We start from the raw sequence: 21,779 nt of genomic DNA on the forward strand, positions 1-21,779 counted from the left end.
GATTATTATTATTACACTTTAGTCACTAAAGTAAAGAATGTCTTGACTTGTTCAACCTCTGATAAAATACCAAACTGTCCAGGGCCGTGCTGAATCCCGATCCCGACAACCTTTGCACTCCTATGGTGTCACTCCCTCATCTCTCTCTCTTCCTATTTCCTGTCAGTCTACTGTCCTATAAAAGCCCCAAAAACAAATAATAAAAAGAGAAAATATAATCAAACCCAAGACGCGAATCATTCCACAACCTTCTCATTTATTTTTCATACAAGCCAGGTGGCAAATGTAAATCATCACTCTAGGTCAACTCTGTCTGAATGAACACAGACGAGACAACTTCAACACATTCGTCTATCACAAAAATGACAGTCATAATAATAACAATAATGCACTTGGAACAATACATTTTAAATGTAAGTTTGAAGAAAACGGCATAAACACAGTAGGACACGGCTTGTATGATGATTGATTACAAACACACATTTTCTGACAGCACGACATAAACACTTTTATAGAGCTTGACCCTTTCCTGTCTGACAGGCCTAAAGGAACAGAGGCTCGGACTAACATGAGCTGCTGGTGCTGGGCTACTGTAGGTTGTGTGCGTGCCGGACGTTGAGCGTGTCTCGCAGCATCAGGTCGCGGAGCCGCCACAGAGCGTCCGCCATGGTGTTGTGGGCCCCTTTACTCTTCAGCCAGTGGGACGGCAGCCTGCTCTCCTGCTCCTTGGTCAGACGCACGTCTTTCTTCCGAGCTGCAAGCAACAGACAAACGTGTTAATAATAATAATAATGTGGTCCTGGGGCCCAGGCGGTTAGCTCAACCGTCCGGGCACCTAGGCTGCTGAGACCTCAGACCCCGACAGCCTTTGCCGCGTGTCTTCCCCCCCCCCCCCATCTCTCTCCCCATTTCCTGTCAGTCTACTTTCAACTACTATCAATAAAGGCAGAAAAAGAAAAACTTTAATAATGTGGTCCTGGACCTAGACAGACTCCTCACTCCTTTGCGGTATTTGTCATGATATATTTATATATACACACCTCAACGCCCTATCCATTCATGTTAAAATAAAAAAATCACACCCGTGTGAACTGAGTGGTGCAACTCCCCCCCCCTCTCTCTCTCGCTCTCATTAGCAGGCAACAGTGCAGCACTATTTCTCTCTCTGTTTCTGGCACGACAGCGCCCCTACTGGTACTCATGAGTCACACATGAGTCACACACAAACATAGGTTAACACGAGTCACATAGGTGTCACATGAACACGGACATTGCTGTTCCTTGGAGTGGTTGCACCACTCAAAAAGCACAGTTAGAAGAATTGTATTGTGCCATATTTAACCTTTATGTTGCGCTCATTTTCTAGTTATTTGTTTTAGGTGTCATGTCACATAAAATGTCTATTACACTGAGACATTATATCAAGAAATCTAAAGCCTGAAGCTGAACAGGAATGGGAATGGGACTTATTATGATTATTATTGTAGTAACGTGTATGTTTGTGTGTCACAATCTCACGCTTCGCGGCCGTTTGCGTGCGCTGTCGGTAGGTTGTCCCCCCCCCCCCCCCCCCCCCCATATTAGTATGATTATTATTTTAGTAACGTGTATGCAGCCACGTTTGGTTTGAAGTGACGTTCGAACATTGCAAACGTGTCTTCCCCGTCAACCCGTGAGTGTGACTGTGAGTGATCATGCTTGTCTGCTGCGTTGCGAGTCTGCAGTCTGTGTGGCTGCCAGGGGTATATGCCTCTCTCCTTTCCTTCCCATTGCCCAGAGGCCGCTTTGCCGTCCCATTGGCTAGAAGCAGCCAATCACGACTAGGTGGCGAACTGTCGAACATCTACATTTCACAAGTAGATGTTTGTCAGGTTTCACCTGACAACAAAAATAATAATCTACCTGATAGGGTTTGATCCCACTTGCTAACGGTGGTGGATTCGGCAGAGAGACCCTCAATGTATTTCAGGTAAGCCTCAGAGTGGAGTAGGCGCGCGGGCTTGGGAGGTGGAGACACAAACATAGGTGTTGAGGGTTGTTGCAGAGCAGGGTGCCCCGGCTGGCCTTGTCGTGGGTATGGGGGTGGAGCCTGCTGCCCTGGACCCATCATACCCGGCTGGAGAAACACATGTTAATTCATTCATCTCAGAGGGCACACAATGCTGTTATAATAACTGATTCTCAACGTTCACAAGAAGCCATTTAGTGGGGTTTTTTGTCCTCCACTCTGTCCAGATACTTATAACTTTGCTAAATACGAAAAGAGATTACCTTTGGTACGTGGTTGTTTCCTGTCCCAGGAGCACCTCCCATGCCACTGACACCTGTGAAGACATTTAGCATTAAACACTGTCTTAAAACAACGTAGACTGTACCCCCTTGATTTTGGTTTGTTTATTTGACAAATGTCATCGTTCATGTTTAATGATCATCAAGATATTGTTTGCGTCTGTGGCGGAAGTAATATTAAAGTTGGCGTATGTGATATACTTTTGTTAAAGTAAGTGTTAACATTCTGATAATCATAAGACTAGCGTTTGTTCAGTTACAGTGGTCTCGCTGTCTATTCAGCTCTTTAGTAAACAGAAAATATTTTCTGCGTAGAGCTTTAACTTTTTAACCAAAAAATATCACTTACAGCACCTTTAAGGCTTGTAATTGTAGTTGAGCAAATGAGCACAGTGGAATGTGGCTTTGTGCAATGGAAACACTGAAAGCCTTGAATTAGACCTACAGTATCTAATTGTTCTCTTCTCGACCACTTTTTGCAAAAGTTAGTATATCTATTAAATGGCACTCTTTGCGGTATCACCGCCATCAAGGATCCAAGCGAACTGATACTATATGTGCAGTAGAGTGGAGTCGGTACTCGGTACCGAACAGTGGAACTGTAATGGTTTCTAATGGTAATAAGTTATAACCTCAACATCGGACTGAGCGATGTGAAAAGGATTGTCAACCATTTTTGGTAAGTAACTAAAGGACCTAAGCCTATTGGTACAGGTAGCCCCTCCAGCAAGGTATAGAGTGGTAGACAGACAGCAAGCAAGTGGAGTGGCTATAATGACAGCGCTCTTACCAGGGTATGGCATTCCAGGGAACCCAGGCATAACGGGCAGGAGATGTTGGGGCAAGACACGCCCCTCCATGCGATGTGGTGGTAGTGTGCCAGTCATACTAAACATGCCTTCAAATGGGCCCAGCGGGGGCATCATAGCGGGCCAATATGCACCTTCTCGGGGAGGGACGGTAGTAATACACACACAACAGACACATGCATCAGTGAGACATGCAAACATCTACTGTGCTATAGCCAACATGCAGCAGTACAGTATGCTCATTTACTGTACATGTCTAAATGAAAAGCTACAGACAGGAGGTGATTGAAATGCAGACTACAAAGACATCAGTACTTTATGCAAAGCGCCATTCACACACACACTGGATCTAGAAAGTCAGTAGAAAGACAGGCCAACTAGCTTTTTATTTGAATACATTTAGAGGAAACTCATGCAGTGAGGCGAAGAGCACAGATTAGTATGGATCCCATGCTGAAGGTGGAGCGATAATGAAACTTAAAAGGCCAGTTAATTCTAGCAGTTCAGCTTCTTTATGGCAGACTCCGAGTGTCCTCAGATAGGGACCCAGCTGCATCTGCGAGGGGTTACCTGACACAGGCGTCATGCCGGGCCTAATCATCCCCATGGGGGTTGCGGGAGGCACCACACCCATCAGTGCCCGTACTGGGGTACCTGCTCTTGGGGACGCCTGATACTGGGCTGCCCTCTCACGCTCCTGCTGCTCGGCCACTTTAGCTGCTCTCTCTGCAAACAGAAACACACACAGATACGTATTATACAAACAAAAATCCCAATACAATTAGAATTGGAATAGCCTGTGTTTAAAAGAACTCTCTGCTCACCTTCGTACTCTGCTTTCTTGGTTCCCTCCAGGGTCCTCCACTCTGTTCCCACCAAGCGGCTCAGCTCACCAAAGGAGAAGTCTGGATTCCGGGCCTTGATGACGGCCCGCATTTCACTGCTGAAGAGGATGTAGCCACTCATGTTGATCTTTCGCTTGGAGCCCTCTTTCTTCGTAAGGCCCTTTGTGGACTTCGGTGTTGCCTAGTGGCCAAGAAAATGTGAGAGGGAGATTTAAAAAAAAAAAAAAAATCCATTTACCAAGATTTTCTTATTATAAAGTCTATATAACTAAAACGTTAGTTTTGTAGAGTGGGTTTGCTAGTTTAGATTTTTGTGACGTTTTCAATCCTGCACCTGACAAATAAGTCAGGTGCAGGATTGAAAAGGGCCAGAGTAAGTATTGTGTAATAAAAACTCAGGAATTAAAAAATATATATATATTCAGTTACAATACAGATTAAGTTTATAAATAAATTGACCAAAAAGAAAACTAAGCGCATTTTGTCTATCATTTCAGTTAGTTTTGTAAACACACAATACAGTTTCAGTTAGTTATCGTTTTTCTGTTCCTTTTCTAGTTTAGTTCAGTTAACGAAAATGTTTTTTTTGCTTTTAGTTAACTATAATAACCTTGCCATTTATACATCATCTTGTAGGCTTGAGTATGTCTTTTTTTTTTTTTTTACATCACAAGTAACAAATCCACAGGCCTGACCTGTGGAGGAGTGTAAGGCATGACGTCCATTTCGGTAGACAAGGCGGTTTGCAGCTGAGGGAGGGATCGCTCCCCGATCTCGTCTTCGTCCTCGCCGAGGTCCTCCAGTTCCGCATCGGTCATGTCGGCGAACTTGGCCTCCAGCTCCTCAATCTTCTTGTTCAGCAGAGGAGATGGTTCTTTCTGGGGCACTATGAGCTTCCTGTGTGTGAAACACATGTCAAACGCATGTCACAAACACCATGCCCCTTGCCCGCTCCTTCAGGTCTGGTGAGGCCAACCCAAGGGGCCAGTGAGGCACTCCAACATTGAAGCACTGGGCCCTAGTGGTAAGAGGAGGGACTACAGGCGGACCCGTGGATTCATGACCGGGAAACCCAGTGCAGCTGGGCTTTAACATTGAGCGCTCGGTTGCACTTCCGCATTTGACCACCAAAATTTGGTGGTCAAATACAGAAGTAGACGTTCTGAGACGGTTCTTCCGGGTGCTTCAAGACGCCACTGAGCAACTTCCACTGACATGAATAGCGGGGGGGCGGAGCTTCGCGCCAGATCAGTCTCTATCCTTTTAATACTCTATGGGCCAACCTCTTGGGCCTCACTCACATTCACTCACTGTGTCCTGTGTCTTTTGTGTGTCATGGCCGCCTCAATGCAAGACACACTTGTGTCCTGTGTCTTCTGTGTGTCATGGCCGCCTCAATGCATTTCCAATGGGAGTCACATGGTTTCATGACACAACCTTGTTGTATGGCTGTCTTCTGCCCCCCCATGCAACAAGGTTGTGTCTTCAAACCATGCGACTCCCATTGGAAATGCATTGAGGCGGCCATGACACACAGAAGACACAGGACACAAGTGTGTCTTGTGTGTGAGTGAGGCCTTGGACATCCCCAAAACAAAGAAACACTACTGGAGTGACAAGACTTTCTCTATCAGTTGCAGCCTTTGGAACTCACTCCCATCGAAGCCGGCCCCACCCTTGCCCTGTTCAAAGCCTCTCCCAAAACCCACCTTCTCAGACTCGCTTTCCTCGGCTAATTCATTCTGCCTTGTTTTATTCTCTATAAATAAAGTTGTTTCTTTTATTTGTTCTGTTGTAAAGCGACTTTGAATACTTTGTGATACGGTACCTTCCGCCCAACGCAATTCTAATTAACCCATTTTGGGCGGGAACCCCTTTTGGTGTTTTAAACATTATGTTATAATTTAGCTATTGAAAAATAGCAGATCTACAAGCTCATAGCGCGCCACCGAGTGGCGCGCTACGAGCTTGTAGGTCTGCTATTTTTGAAAAATCATGAAAATATTTATTTCAGAAAACTGGAGGATTTAGAAGATTTTTTTTTAAATTTCGACGTCAGGCCTAAATGGGTTAAGCGTGTGCAGGGTGCTCACCTAAAATAGTAGACCTCATCTTCCACCACCTTCCCAGAGAGAGAGAAGCGCTTAAGGCCCTTGAACTTCTTCATCTGCTTCTCGCTCTCAATGTAGCGACTCTCGCACAGTAGGATATCCTCTTCGGGCACTTCAGTCGGACGGCATGACAGATAGTCCTTGAAAGAAGACACCGAACATTTTCCTGTGCGAAACAAAAGAGAAAATGAAAAAAAAAACACAAATGTGGCACTGAGCCAACACACATGAACATTCAAACTAGAGTAAATGTATTCTTCACTTCAGAGGGACATGAGGGGGACACCTATGGGACATGAGGGGGACGTGCGTATATTCTTTCTACGTCCGAGCATAGACATGGTAACGCCCCGCCTGCCTCTGATTGGCCTACCGACACTGCCGGTGTCTCCGAGTTGGAAGATACATGCTGGATAGTCTGCTGCGCGAGGTTACTCCGTGGTGGGAAATAAGTCAAGTACGATATATAATACTTTTATACATCTTTTATTAACTTTTATTTTTGTAGAAGAGGTAAACTAATATTGTTTATGCCGTTGGCCTGTTTATTTGCTAATCAGAGGCAGGCGGGGTGTTACCATGTCTATGCTCGGACGTAGAAAGAATATACGCGGGGGACGTGAAGGGGACATGAGTGGGACACCTATGATGCAGGTCATGGGGCAGGCCTCCTCCAGGTTGCTTAGGAACACTTCCTTCTTGTAGAACATCTTAGTGGGCTCGTGCTCCGTTTCCTCCGGGTGAATGAAGATGGGACCGAAGAAGTACGCTGGTCCGTCTCGCACCCACATCTTCTCAATCCTGTTCAGAAGAACAACAATTGTTGTGATGATATGATATGTATGGCCTTCTTTATTAGGGAGCCACTGAGAATGATGTAGCCCCACATTAAGAAATGCTCACCTTTTATGAGAAAAGCGATACACCCAAATAAAACTATATATTTTCTAGCCCTTCTTCAAGCAAGCTTTTTACAGTATATATTCATAATTATAGCAAGGCAGGGGTCTTCAACTGCGGGTCCGGGACCCCTAGTGGGTCTTTAGAGTTACTATAGGGACCACCACATCTTTGTGTGATGGGGAACATTAGCCGAAAAAAAGCAGATCTACAAGCTCACAATGGCTCACACGAGGCGGTGTGAGCTTGTAGATTTGCCATTTTCAGATCGACTAAATATTGAGGGTTTAAAAGGTTAACTATCTGAAAATACACATCAGCATGAATTTAACTACCGGGATCTATGAAATCTATGAAAAAGTTTAATCTGCAACACAGTTTTACACAATGTAGTCCTGCTTCATCTACCATCTACCATCTCTCTCTGCAACACACAATCTCCTCTACCTGCCCACTCGGTGGCGTGCCAGTCCATGGGATCCGATGTAGACGCAGTCTCCCACTTTAAGCCAATGGTTGTTGTAACAGAGCTGCTCATAGTACTGACACCCTGGCTCTCCATTGGTCATATCAAAGGGTACATCCTCCCTCTCCTGGGCTCGCACGCACGCACGCACGCACGCACGCACGCACGCACGCACGCACGCAGACACGCAGACACACAGACACACAGACACACACACACACACACACACACAGGATTCTCTATATTTGTTGCATTCCGTCAATTTTCTACATGGACTCAAGGCAGACATGGACGATTCTCAACCTTTAGACGCTCAGAATGTACCTTATCGACACAGACATCTGTCACTTCCACTTTGGTGTCGTCGGTCAGCTCCGGGGGCTTGTCCTCGTGTTTGGTGGCGAACATGGAAGCCACGCGGACCACAGGCAGCGGCACCTCTCTGGGAACAAACCTGACGGAGCTCAGGGGCATGGTCCACATCTTGATCTTCTTGAACGACTTGGCCTTGGCAGAGTAGCGTGACTCACAGACGTAGACATCCTCAGCCCTGAAGCCATCTGGATGAAGTTTGAAGTAGTCCTGCAAGCCAGCCAGGCAAATAGCAGCTCAATGCTGAACATTGATTGATTGATTGATTGATTGATTGATTGATTGATTGATTGATTGAAAATGTTATTAACTAGTTATTAATATTGTTATTAGTTAACAGTTTGCAGAATGGGTACAGTTCAAGGAAAGTACAGTATAAATAAAAAATTATAAAACCAGAAAAGGTACTAAGACTTGTTTACATAAGGGTCCTCCATTTCCAATTCATCAAAGCAGACAGGCTCTTATAAAAAAAAAAAAAGGAAAAAGGAGAAAGCATGCCACACTTACCTTCACAAACATGACCACACACTTGCCCAGGATCTTGCTGACGGGAGCTTTGTTGAAATAGTCACTCTTAAAAACTTCCTTCTGAAGGAACTTGCGTGTAGCGAGATGGAACGTTTCGTTTGGCCTGTAGAACCAGCAACCGTACAACCACTTCTCACCTGGAATTAGAATAAGTGAAGAGAAACGGTCTGCCTTGAGTTCAATGCTGCTACGTCCCTCCATCTTTTCTTATCTTTTTCCCATTTAGGCCTGACGTCGAAATGAAAAAAATGTCTTCTAAATCCTGACAGTTTTCTGAAATACCTATGTTTCTATGTCAGTGGTGCTCAATATTTCATGTCAAGGACCCCAGAAATGATATGTAATTGGCCACCGACCATGTTATTCCAGAAATCCCTCAGAAGCAAAGATTTTAGTTAAAAACGCTCACTCTGAAAGAATGTATATTCAAAGATTTGTGCCACATTTTTACAATAAAAAAAATAGCAGACCTACAAGCTTGTAGCGCGGCACTCGGTGCCGCGCTATGAGCTTGTAGATCTGCTATTGTTCAATAGCTAAAAGTATAACATAATGCTTTAAAACACCCCACCCAGAATGGGTTGAAGAGGGACTGACCAGCATCGTCTTGCCAAAGGCGTTCTATGCAGATGATGTGCGGCTGGAGCTTGGGCTCTGCAGGCTCAACGTAGACGTAATCTCCCACGTGGTACATGTTGTCCTTGAAGCTGCAGTCCTGGCTGTAGTTGCGTTGCAGGCCTGACTGCCACACGCCCCCGACAGAGTCGTCGCCTTTCTCAGCTTCTGGAAATTAATTCACAACACGCCAAGTAGAAACCAGCTCAGTGGCCTTGTGGTTAGAGTGTCCGCCCTGAGACCAAGGAAGCTCTGAGAAGGAAGGGAAGTGGTCACATGACTGGGCTGTGCCATGACACTTTCATGGACACTTTCATGGGAGCCATACTCACACCGGAAGTGCAATGAATACATGGCAGTGAATGGAGCCGGCTGGACCAGCTCATAACAAACATTATTCATGAACAATTGAGACCTTTTGTAAAGTAATCACTTCTGGAAAATAACAGAAGACATATCACAGGTTGTTTTCTAATCACTTACTTTTCGATGTGCACAGAGTGCACAGTATATAATTTTATCTGAGGATCTAAACAGCAGCAGGTATCGTTTCTGGCTCCGAAGTCTCGCGATACTTGGTGCGTTCAGAAAGGTACTTTGTGCTCTTTAGATACCATACCTCTATAAAAATGACACAGTGTACACATCGAATAACAACACAGCAGACAATAATGTGTTACATGTCTTCTGTTATTTTCCAGAAGTGATTACTTTACAAAAGGTCTCAATTGTTCATAAATAATGTTTGTTCATGAGCTGGTCACTGAGCTCTCATTGACTCTAGTGCATTCTGCCAAACCTCCGGGTAGTTTGGCTCCCATGAAAGTGTCCATGAAAGTGTCGTGGAAAGTCACGTGACCACTTCACTTCCTTCTCAGAGCTTCCTTGCCTGAGACTGGGAGGTCGGAGTTCAATCCCCGGGCCGGGTCATACCAAAGATACCAAGAAAAATGGGACCCAGTGCCTCCCTGCTTGACACTCAGCATCAAGGGTTGGATTGGGGGGTAAGTCCCTGCGACATACTAGCGTCATGTCCGGGGGGTGTACTTGTACATCAAGCTGCCTCACGCTTAAGAAACAGGAGATAGGCTCCTGCCCTATGGGCCCCATGGCTCGGCAAGGCTACTTACAATTAGAAATATTGTACTTCCCACTTAACATGGGGTTACCAAAGGGTATAAGTATGTTATCAACAGCAGCTGTATACCTTTTTTCTCTTCCTCTCTCTTGAGCTTGTCCTCCTCATACTCCTTGGGGAGCTTCCGTTTCTTCTCCTTTTCCACGTCTCCGTGCAGGTGTTTGGACGTGTAGCTGAGTGCCGGGGAGAGCAGGATCTCTCCGTTCTTGCACAGCTCGTCCCTGATGCGGATGAAGAACTGCTGCAGTTCCACAGCGTCCTCGAAGATCTCGGAGTCCGACCTAAAATAAAGACAGGGGTGTGACACTCAGTCAACTGCTGTATCATGTCATGTAATGAGCGCGGGAGGCCTACCCTTTTCTTTTATTTTTTTCTTTTCTTTTTTGTTTTCACCTTTATTTTATATTTTTTATGGAGGGACAGACAGTAGGCTGACAGGAAATGGGGAGGTGACATGCAGCAAAGGCCGTCGGGATCGGGAGTCGAACCCACGGCACACTGCCAGACTGGATTACCAGCCAAGGTGCCTGGACTGCTGAGCCACGGCCCAGGCCACCCTTTTCAAGTTCATACGGCGCCTTTACAACTTCTCAGGTTTAGGAAAGTGAAAGTGATAGAGACAGTTGCAGGGACGTGAACACATGGATATCAAAGGGGGCTTCAGCCCCTGCCCTTTTACCCGTCTGTAAAACAACTGCCCTCTCCAGACCACGAATGCAGCATTTACTACATGGTGAAAGAAATGCAAATGCCTCTCCTTTCCATGCCATGCCATGCCGGAAGGCAGCATTCAGGAGAATTTATTTTTTCTTCTCCGAAGTCTCTTGAACTTGAACGCAGCATTTTGCATTGAACAAATGTGTTTAGAAATCCAGGTCGTTACACCGCATCTCCACTAGCTAAAGATTGCTGGGTTGCGCCCCGAAAATAGCTGATCTACAAGCTCTCAACGCGTCGCAGTGCGACGCGTTGTGAGCTTGTAGATCTGCTATTTTCGCTATGTTTGTCTCTCACGGGATGTCAGCCCCTGCCTCTCTAACACTGCACGTCCCCTGGACAGTCGGGTATACAGTCGACGACGACAACTAATGCACTCACCTGTGCAGCCGCCTGGCTTTCTCCAGCACCTCAAACATGTGGTCCTGAAACACGTCGAGCCGCTTGTACCGGCCCCGGTCCACGTTGGCCCTGATGACCTCGAAGTTGAGCCGAGGCCTGTCGGGGCTGACGGGGTCCAGCGCGGGGATCTCGGCCAGCGAGTCGCTGTAGCAGCGGCCCTCGTCGTCCTGGTGGCCCAGCACGGACACGAACAGGCTGCGGACCAGCTCCTGGATGAGGCGCGCCACGTCGGGCACGTGGGCGTCCTCGCCCACCTCCAGGTCGCGCCGCGTCTCCAGCAGCACGCGGTGGAGCACCAGGGCGTCGCGGTAGATCAGGGACTGCGGCTCGTTGTACGTGCAGGCGTTGTTGAACATGAGCACCAGGTCCTCCACCAGCGCGTCCACGTCCTGGTACTTGTTGGACAGCATGTGGCTCTTCACCTTTTGTTTTCCATCGTGGGAATAAAAGCAAAATTAAAATCTCCAAGACTGAACATGTACTTTCCCTCTTTCTTCTCTTTCTATGTGTTGTCTTTTTATTTATTTTAAAATTTTGATATTTTGTACCATGTTCTGTTTTGCACTTTTTATTTCATTACTTTCTGATGTCTGTTGTGTTCATTTGTGTATGGGTTTTAAAATTTGAAAATGTAAGGGAGTGGGCAAGGCAATTTAATTAGAATTGTTGTAAAAGGCTGTCATTCCATGTATATCTAAATAACAATATTGAATATATGATGCGATTGAAATGACACTATATACTGATGCCTAAATGGAATGACGGATGGAACCAAATGAACCCCCGACGGCAGGCGCTATTCGCCTAATAAACGATCAGTGTTCACTTTACTTTATGCTGCTATACTGTTGGTGTGAATATAACCATTCACACCAACAGTATGTTGGGGGGGGGGGGGGGGGGGGGGTCATATATATTCTTCCAGTCCCTGAGGGGGGGTCCCGAAAAAATATTTGGAGGCTGAGGGGGGGTCAAGAAAAAAAACGAAATCATAAATAACGACCAGTCCCAAACTTCTAATAAAAATATCAATGGAAAAAAAAAGACTGAACATGTAACGATGATGTTTTAGGTATTATCATTTCTAAACCTGTGTTGCTGCTGTTCTACACATAACAGCCGGCCAGCCGCCAAAGAAAATCACAGCTTTGAGGCATTAACCATTGCTTTTATGACATTTCTGAGACCATTCATGTTTCTGGAAGATGCTTCTAAACTTGTATTCTATTGCTAGTTTGATCACTTCAAATACTCTTTCATCTTAAAATAACTAATGACCGAAAATAGCAGATGTACAAGTGTTGTGAGCTTGTAGATCTGCTATTTTCGGTGTGCGGCATGCTTTCACAGAAGACACGCTTGGCTCCTATGGAATCCAAATGACATGAAATCAGTCGCGGCGACTGAGAACTTGAACCCATGCCTTCTCCATGTCCACCGGTTTCTTGATGGCGACGTAGTAGTCGGGCAGCTCCGCGCGGGACGGCAGCCGCAGGAAGATGGTGCTGAGGCGGCGGCCTCGCTTGTCCGTGTAGGTCTTGACCGCCTCGTACAGCTCGCTCAACTTCTGCTGTAAGGGGGTCAGGTACTTGGACTTCTTCAAAGTGATACTGTTCTTCCCTGCAATCAAAGTGTGAGTGAGTTAGCATAATAATAGTTGTAAGAGCCATTATGACCTAATGTTTTGCTGATTGACAGTGTCACTGCAGCTTGGTCAGTGTCTGGGCCAGCCCAGGTATTTAACCAGGCTGCTAATCAGGCACAGGTGTTGCCAGTGGCAGACGGCAGAGGCTAACAGTTTTCTACTGTGTTCAGGAGGGCTGGTCCCCTGTGTTTGTTACTGTTTCTTTCTTATTATTTTATCTGTATGTTGTATAGGAAAATGAGAATAAAGCAAAGTTAAATTCAACGGACATGTTTTGGAGATCAGTTTGTACTGGCACACGTAAGAACTTCCACCTGGCCGTCGGCAACCAGTAGTGCCATTAAGTATAGGACTTTAGGCACTACAATAGTCCTTGTCTATGTATTTGAATTTTGAGACGCAGCTCAATTGTTGGTCTCAGACCCTTGTTGTTTTGCCGTATCTGCAAGGTTAATCTGAACAACTGCTTGCCTAGAGTGGGAACATACTTATTTTTAACTTAGGGGACATCATGTCGTCATCATCAGTCACAGGGCCGAGTTCCCTGCGTCTGTCCTTCAAAACTTTGTCCAGGATCTCAGCATCATTATAGACCTAGAATAGGGACAATATGTTCATAGCGAAGGGCATTTGGTTGATGCGGAAATCTCTCTCTTAGCTATAATCAATATCCCAATTCACAGCTACTCTATAATAATAACAAGAAGACATTTAAAAACAATAGGCTTTTACAGACTCAATGCTTTGCTTAACAGATAATAAACCGGGCTGCTATACCTGGGAGCCTTCCTCGTTGTAGTGTCGTGCATTGCGAAACATGAGCCTGAAGTCATCCATCATGTTCTCTTCCGTCACGTACTTCTCCGAGCGGATGTTGTACTCGATCATTCTCAGGTCCATGGGCTCCAGGATGACCTTGTAGTAGTCAGGGTAGTCCTTCTTGGAGGGCTTGACCATGAAGAGTTCACAAAGTCTGCGGCCGCTCAGCCGCGCCTCGGTCACGGCATTGAAAAGAACCTTCATGCGGTTCTTCTTTGTGTTCTTCTTGTGGCTTCAAATGGTTGGACAAGAGATCAACAAGAAAAAACGTCAAACAAGTTAATCTTTTCTTTACCCGGAAAGGAAGGAAACAGAGGGGAAGCAAGGAGGGCTACTATAGAGGCAAGTGGGTCTACCTTTTTCTCTTCAAGCTGCCAGTGTCAGACGTGGTAGAGGAGAGCATGCTATCACCGTCATCGTCATCCCTCTGTAAGAGTTCCTTTTTCTTCAGCTAGATGGAGATAACGTATAACGTCAATAAATAAATGCAAACCTTTGCTCGTCTGTGGCCCGTTATAACCTTCAGCCACATAGGGAACAGACACAAGATCAAAACCGTATCACACAAACTTTACGCACATTCTTGCGTAAAGGTTGTGAGCATTTTGAAAGTGAAAGTAGTTAGACTGTGGGTTAAATTTGAAGTATTTGAACTTAAGTATTGAACCAATGAAAAGTATTAACAAGAGCTTGTGACTAAACAATAACTATCCATAGGAACACAGGTTCTTCTTCCATTTCCTTATAAGTAACAGTTTTGGACAGGTTTCTTCTACCCGACAGCAACAAAATATGAACACCATCTCAGACTTTAAAACGATGCTTTCCACGCTAGGAACTGACCTGCTGAACGTGCTGGAGTTTGAGTGCCCGCTTGTAGATGGAGGAGTGAGGCATGTTGTAGCGTTTGGCATTCTCAAACATCAGCGTCAGATCTGCGTCAAGGTGCTCCACACTCTCATACTCATTGCTCTTCATCTTGTTCCTGTGGGGAATTACGGGCTCTCACATTTGGGAAGGAGGGGACAGAAATACCGTATTGTACAGTATGTGTGTGTGTCTGATGATGCCATGGGGACGAAAAATAAACAGAGAGGATCATGTTGAAACAAAAAGCAAAAAACCCAATAAGGAACTAAACTAAAAACTAACTAACGGTATGTATAGTTTGAATATCAGAATTGGCAGGCCGAGTTTTGCATTGTTGACTAGAATGGTTTTCATCGCTGGATTGATCAAATTCAAAGAAGGCAGTGGACAATAGACAAATACATATACAAATATATCCATTAATATTGTGCTTCTAACATTAATCGGTTCCAAATATCCACTTGTACAGTGTTCAAACAGCCTGTGTGGCTCAGTGGACTAGTACAGTGCTATGTACAGTGCTATGTTCATTGTTGGTTAGGTGAAACAATTTACTGCACAGTACGGTAATAATGGTATAATGGAATTATTTTTCAAAAACGTTTGAATTTGTTTTTAACTTAAAAATTGTGTTTCTTTTGGGGGGGGGGTGATTTTTTGAAATAATAATGATTAAAAACAAAATGTAGAAAACAAAAACTAAAGGTCACGACCTATAAAAAATGGTCCGCGACCCACACGTGGATCCCGATGATGGTTTCCACGCGTGGATGATTAGTCTGACTTTTTGGTCAGACTCATATATGACACAATGGTGACCCTCCGTTTGTGAAACAGCATTGTAGTTCCTACCTGATCTGATAGAGGCAAACGGGCTGGCTGATTTGCTGGTAGTAGTCCGGGTAGTCCTTCCTGGAGGGAAGCTGCAGGAAAGGCTCAGAGAACAGCTGGCCTTGGCTGTTCCTGCCGCCCCGCACCGCTTCGTACAGCTGAAAGATGGGGTTGCTCATGTCCATGCTGGAGTGCAGACTCTCTGCCTCGGACTCCCCTTCGTCGTAGTGCACAGACCCTGAGCGACACAGAATGGATGATATACTAGTACTCGCGCGGTTGTTGTCGCATTGTGGCTTTCCTCGTTGACAGGGTTGAGACAGGATGGATACGTTGTACACAACATCTTTATATAAATATCCAGTGACGGACTGTACTGTACTTGTCTGTTATACAGATGCCAAAAATAAGGGAAAAAAAGCTACCAGAGAGAATGCCTTCGTCGTCACTTTCATACTGGAGTGCATTGGTGATAGCTGAGAGGCGGTCTCCCTGTGCTGACCTTCTGTTCCTTAGAGAGAGAGAGAGAGAGAGAGAGAGAGAGAGAGAGAGAGAGAGAGAGAGAGAGAGAGAGAGAGAGAGAGAGAGAGGGAGAGGGAGAGAGAGAGCGAGATAGAGGGAGAGAGAGAGAGAGAGAGAGAGAGGGAGGGAGAGGAGAGAGAGAGAGAGAGAGAGAGAGAGAGAGAGAGAGAGGGAGAGAGAGAGAGGGAGAGAGGGAGAGAGAGAGAGAGGGAGGGAGAGGGAGGGAGAGGGAGAGAGAGGGAGAGAGAGAGAGAGGGAAGAGAGAGAGAGAGAGAGAGAGGGAGAGAGAGAGAGGGAGAGAGAGAGAGAGAGAGAGGGAGAGAGAGAGAGAGAGAGAGGGAGAGAGAGAGAGAGAGAGAGAGAGAGAGAGAGAGAGAGAAGAGAGAGAGAGAAGAGAGAGAAAGAGAGAGAGAGAGAGAGAGAGGGAGAGAGAGAGAGAGAGGGAGAGAGAAAGAGGGAGAGAGAGAGAAAGAGAGAGAGAGATAGAGAGGGAGAGAGAGAGAGAGAGAGGGAGAGAGAAAGAGGGAGAGAGAGAGAAAGAGAGAGATGGGACAATTATGATTTAATATTGTTTATCGCAATAAGAAACACTGCAATATCCTCCATCATACACAAGGATCGATTTGCTGTTGCCAATCCGGTCTAGAGAGTAACATCGGATATTAAAACGGTCCATGTGTCCATGTACGGAAGGGGTGTAGTCTATGGTCGCTGTCTGGGCTCTGCGAAAGTTTGAGAATATAATGCGTCTAGGGCCTGCTAAGTGTCCCGACTGGCTTTTGTGCACGCATGTTATGTTTTGGTTCGAGTCATGACCATGACCATTTCATTCCATTCTAGTGACTCGAGTGGACTCGGTGAGGGAAGAGTCCTTTGGACCAAAACCGAGTCAAGACCGAGTCAAATTATGGGTGAGCCCGAGACGAGACCGAACGAGGCCTAAATGAAATGTGGACATGAGACCAAGACCGGACTTGAGTACTACAACACTACCGGATACAGTTATTTTATTATAGGCACGCACGCACACACACACACATTTCTCATGCATTGCTTTCCAATGTGAAAAGGGTACCTGATGCGAATACTGGTCTTGACGGGTTCTGCATGTTCCATGTCAGCCCTTTTTTGTTGAAAAATCCTTTTGATGGAGTTTGAATCCTTCAAAACAGAAGTGGATTATCATTATCATACTCAAAGTATTTTGGACTTCATATACATTTACTGTACTACTTAGTACTTAAGTTATTATTAATACTTAATATCACATAAATTATGTATCATATATTCTCATTTTACCTTAAAAACCTGTGATCCCGGCTCATTATATGTTTTGGCATTCTTTACCAGTAGATCTATGTCTTTAGCCATGGCACTGACACTTCTGTACTGGTTCATCTAGCAAGAAACACAAGACACATTTAAATTAATACAATTTCTCAAAAGCTGCTTCATGTAACATGCTGCATATCCACAACACAAAATGAAGAAAACACAATGGCATACCTGAATCTTTTGAGCGATGGTTTTCAGATCTATCGGTTCCTTAATGATCGCATAATAGTCTGGGTATTGCTGAACAAAAAGAAAACCTGCATGTCACAGCCATGCTACTTTATTCTCATACTGCCACTACAAAGTAATGCCGAGATGGTCCACATACCACTTTGGAGGGCAGCTTCTGGAAAAGCTCACTGAGGAGCCGGCCAGAAGGTTCAGCATAACACAACACGTGATCCAGGATCTGCTCCAGAACGTCTTTCAAGCATGTGGGTGCATTCTGTCAAAATTACAACAAAATCAAAAAGAAAACGTTTATGAGGAAATATCACTTATATCAGTGGTTCCCAACCTGGGGTTCGGGTCACCCTTGGGTGGTACGCCAAATAGCTCGCATTTTTAGGTCAGTATATATATTTTTTTGTAATAGTCAAAATGTTTCAAAAACTCCCAAAAATAGCTAAAAGAGCAGATATACAAGCGCTTCAGGATGCGACATGTTGTGATCTTTTTGGCTATTTTCACAATTTATTGTACGAAAAGTATATAGAGCTTCAGTGCTTAACGTGAAAAAACAAGATTGTGTGCGTGCAACTGCGCATGTATGTGTGTTTGTGTGTGTGTGTGTGTGTGGGGGGAGTTCCAAGGAAAAAAGGTTGGGAACCACTGACTTTTATTACCGTATTACACATTTCAAGAGGAACTGAACACAGGATGACAACAAAATGTAGAAAAACAAGAGTTGTACAACAATCAATGCATCAATTATCTGTGATAGTGTACGTATACAGTATGTATGAATGAGTGAGTCACCTCTGTGATAGTGTACGTACAGTATGTATGAATGAGTGAGTCACCTCTGTGATAGTGTACGTACAGTATGTATGAATGAGTGAGTCACCTCTGTGATAGTGTACATACAGTATGTATGAATGAGTGAGTCACCTCTGTGATAGTGTACATACAGTATGTATGAATGAGTGAGTCACCTCTGTGATAGTGTACGTACAGTATGTATGAATGAGTGAGTCACCTCATCCTCAGCAGAACCTCCAGGATTATCTAGAGGATCATACCCGTCGTCGTCATCTTCGTCATAATCCCCTCTCTGAACAAACTCGTTCTTGGTTCGCAGGTACAGGTCCCATAATTTACAGGCTGCCCTGTACTCAGGACTCTCTGGCTACACACACACAATGTAAAGACTTCATTTATCAGCTATAAACTGCTGTTTGTTTATTTAATATTATTCATCGTAACCCTTTATTGTAGAGTTGTCCCGATAAAAAGAAATTCAGACCGAGTACAAGTATTAAAATTTTTAGTACTCGCTGATACCGAGTACCGATACGAGTACTTTTTGTTGTTGTTGGGTAACCACTTATTTTACCCCTTTTTTCTCATAGATGCAAATGGATCTCCGATCTACTCAGTTGTCATTTATGCTTGCAGATCGGCTGTTTTTGGCGATTTTCTGCAGTATTGGGTGAGGTCAGACTTGCTCCCGTTGCATTCGTTCAGCCTAGTGTCAATTGGATGTTTTGGTACTCAGGTCAAAGTATCGGGCTGGTTCCGAGTACCGAGTACGAGTACTTGAGGGTGGTATCGGCCCGAGTAGCCGATACAAGTATCGGTATCGGAACAACTCTACTTTATTGCAATACTTTTCAAGCACAACCATTAAGTTACCAATTACCATATCATCTGTTGCCAATTAACCAACTCTTTTACAAAGGTTGTTACCTTGTAATAAGTCTTTGCGTTGTTAAATAAAAGCTGAAAATCGTTTGTGAGTTGCTCCACGTCATCATACTCCTCCATCTTGAGTTTCTGCTGGATCTTCATCATGTCGATAGGCTGAGACACCACATGGTAATAGTCTGGTTGGTTCCTTTTAAGAAATAAGAACACTTGTAAATCAACCTGGCCTTAGGAAGGGGTTATATCAAATGTGTAGTGCTTTGTGCAGAGGATGCAATATTTCGTTGCTGTCGGGAGGAAACCTCATAACTCAATTTTTTAGGTTTTTCATTTCAGTGCTATTGAACACCCTTTACATCTGTGTGTTGTTTCAAAAATATTGAACCAATGGAAAGTAGGCCTAGTAAAAAACGCTTTGGAGAAAACCTCTTAACTCCATTGGACCCTCAAACTGTCTGCTAAAGCAACTATAACTCCACCACCGCTTCCCCTCTCATGCAAGTAATTGACAATATATAAACTCACGACACCAACTTTGATGGGGCAGTATTGCTTTGTTTCGAAAATATAAGGTTTTCTTAATTTCCTGAAAAACGTATAATTTTCATTTCCTGGAGTTAAGAGGTTTAATAGGTTTCTTCCCGACAGCAGAGATTTATTTTCTACCATTCACCTTCTCTTGGGGGCTCTGATGAACAGCTCACATACCTTCTCTTGGGGGCTCTGATGAACAGCTCACATAACCACTCACCTTCTCTTGGGGGCTCTGATGAACAGCTCACATAACATCCTGCCCTGATCGTCCTTGTAATCTCTGATTGTGTTATACAGTTCATGGCACACAGCAATCTGCAAGGTATAAACAAAACTATGGGGTTACTGGTTTAACCCATTTTGACCTGAGATCAGATTCTAAAAATGTCTTCTACATCCTGACAGTTTTCTGAAAAAGCTATGTTTCTATGTCAGTGGTTCTTCGATTTTTCAAAAATAGCAGACCTACAAGCTCGTAGCGCGCCACTCGGTGGCGTGCTATGAGCTTCTAGATATGCTATTTTTCAATAGCTAAAGCATAACATAATGCTAACACCCAAAATGGGTTAAGAAATACATTGAGACATTTTACATTCTAAATCTATTCCACACCAACAAAGACAACATAACATAACAAAGACAACCAACAAAGACAACATAAAAGATGTCGGTTTACAGGATCAACAGTTGGAATGTTTGATGGTCTCCTCCTCTTCCTCCCTGCTAAAGACACTGATGATGACGGCTGGCTGTCTTCGAAATCTCCTCCACTCACACTGCTACATGGGGAGGTCGTCCTTCTCCTTTTCAAGGCCATGACAGAACCCTTGAGGCAAAGACATACGTTGATTTAATCGCAACAATATTACAATATTAATCAATTAAATTATTGCTTAACTAGTATATAAACCACTGATAATTATATTTTTTATGTGACAATTTGCCAAAAGTGTGTGGCACTGCCTGAGCACCACGGATTAACTATCTAGGCCTATTGGTCACTGACTGCATTGTCTTTTGACGGTTGACACCTGTCAACTCTCATCACGTTATCACCTGTCATTCCATCCCTCAACCGCATCAGGACCAATGATGCCAATTTGAAGAAGAGAGCAGCATCAGACTAATAACATTTTAATCGTAGGTCTTAGATAAAATGTTAGCAACCTAAGTATAGATTATTGCAAGCCCAGTGTGCATGGATCTGAAGCAAGCTATCGTGCAACACAGCTGACCGTCATTCTCTACAGTAAATACAGGAGACAGACAGCTAATGGCTAGCGTTAACAGCTAGCTGTCTGCATCATCTTAAGATGAGACACAAAGGCATCACTGCAACCACGAGCGCAACGCTGAGCAAATTAACGTTCTCGTGGGTGTATATACATCCATTTTATACACTTGACATTATTCGGCGCTTACCTTTTGTGACTAGGCTACGTTACAAGACTCAGAAAAAAAGCCTATCATCTATCGATTTTTGGGGAGAAAGGATAAAACCGACAAGTTCGCAGCTGTATTACAATCACTTCCGTTTGGATGTCTTATGTGTTTCAAAATAAAAGTATTGTGCGCTGCCATAAATGGAATAATTTTATGTTGACACTGTAATCCAGTGCCACTTCCTGGAATCTGATATCTGGCACTCTAATATTTCAGTTACCCCTGATGAACCCATGATGTCGTTTCCAACTGAAAATCTATTAAACTAAAATGCACTGCCCCACATTGACACACATTATAGGCTACATCAAATGTAGGTATAATCTTGCATGCATATGCCTAATTAATATTTGTGAGCAGCATAGCTTTTGAATCCATCCATTAGAATATTTTTTTTATTGTCTCAGCCCCCCGGGCCCCTGTGGGGAGAGACATAAGGATGCAAAGTCAGTCTGTAGCTTGCCGCCTCAGCATTTCAAACACAGAATAGATTAAAGTGTTTTTTTTCTTTCTTTTTTGAGTGGTGCAACCAGGAGGAGTAGGACTAAAGGCTCATTCATAGTCTGGATTTTCGGTGGTGAGGTGACCACCAAACTACAACATGACGTCACGAGCCGCGGTGAAGAGCAAACCACCGGCACCGCCCCAGCCCTTCTCTCTGTTTTTACTCACCACCGCTCAACGTTATTTCAGTGGTCAGTTCAGGGGGGGGGGGGGGG

At 44.5% G+C, this 21,779-nt stretch overlaps 1 protein-coding gene across 7 annotated transcripts; it reads right to left on the bottom strand.

The window, feature by feature from the left end:
- Window positions 1-236: 236 nt before the first annotated feature.
- Window positions 237-21,155, bottom strand: LOC306929764 (protein polybromo-1-like). Of its 7 annotated transcripts, none has more exons than XM_079510421.1 (31): window positions 21,040-21,155; window positions 20,294-20,443; window positions 19,835-19,932; window positions 19,126-19,273; window positions 18,416-18,565; window positions 17,546-17,662; window positions 17,389-17,457; window positions 17,182-17,280; window positions 16,958-17,043; window positions 15,786-15,871; window positions 15,382-15,598; window positions 14,503-14,644; window positions 14,016-14,110; window positions 13,618-13,891; window positions 13,329-13,434; window positions 12,619-12,815; window positions 11,175-11,617; window positions 10,146-10,357; window positions 8,921-9,106; window positions 8,303-8,460; window positions 7,745-8,002; window positions 7,402-7,547; window positions 6,698-6,855; window positions 6,037-6,220; window positions 4,639-4,840; window positions 3,923-4,124; window positions 3,669-3,824; window positions 3,080-3,232; window positions 2,272-2,324; window positions 1,903-2,116; window positions 237-754 (listed from the first exon to the last, which is right to left on the bottom strand). In XM_079510421.1, exons 2-31 carry the CDS (start codon window positions 20,432-20,434, stop codon window positions 588-590), a joined length of 4,917 nt encoding a protein of 1,638 aa, XP_079366547.1. In that variant the 5' UTR covers window positions 20,435-20,443; window positions 21,040-21,155; the 3' UTR covers window positions 237-587. The 7 variants fall into 7 exon arrangements, with proteins under 7 accessions (XP_079366547.1, XP_079366546.1, XP_079366548.1 ...); XM_079510420.1 differs by having other exon boundaries at window positions 15,786-15,865; window positions 18,392-18,565; XM_079510422.1 differs by having other exon boundaries at window positions 3,753-3,824; window positions 18,392-18,565.
- Window positions 21,156-21,779: the final 624 nt, after the last annotated feature.

The sequence above is a fragment of the Electrona antarctica genome (assembly GCF_951216825.1).
Source record: "Electrona antarctica genome assembly, chromosome: 9".
Classification (NCBI taxonomy): Eukaryota; Metazoa; Chordata; class Actinopteri; order Myctophiformes; family Myctophidae; genus Electrona; species Electrona antarctica.

Bases quoted from the DNA above. Each gene is read 5' to 3' on its own strand.
- LOC306929764 (XM_079510419.1), bottom strand. From the start codon at position 20,434: ATGGCCTTGAAAAGGAGAAGGACGACCTCCCCATGTAGCAGTGTGAGT. The intron at 8,461-8,920 runs GTCAGTCCCTCT...TTCTAATTCCAG, and splicing joins CCTTTGGCAAGACGATGCTG to GTGAGAAGTGGTTGTACGGT. The intron at 4,125-4,638 runs GTCAGGCCTGTG...CTTGGCCACTAG, and splicing joins TGCCTTACACTCCTCCACAG to GCAACACCGAAGTCCACAAA.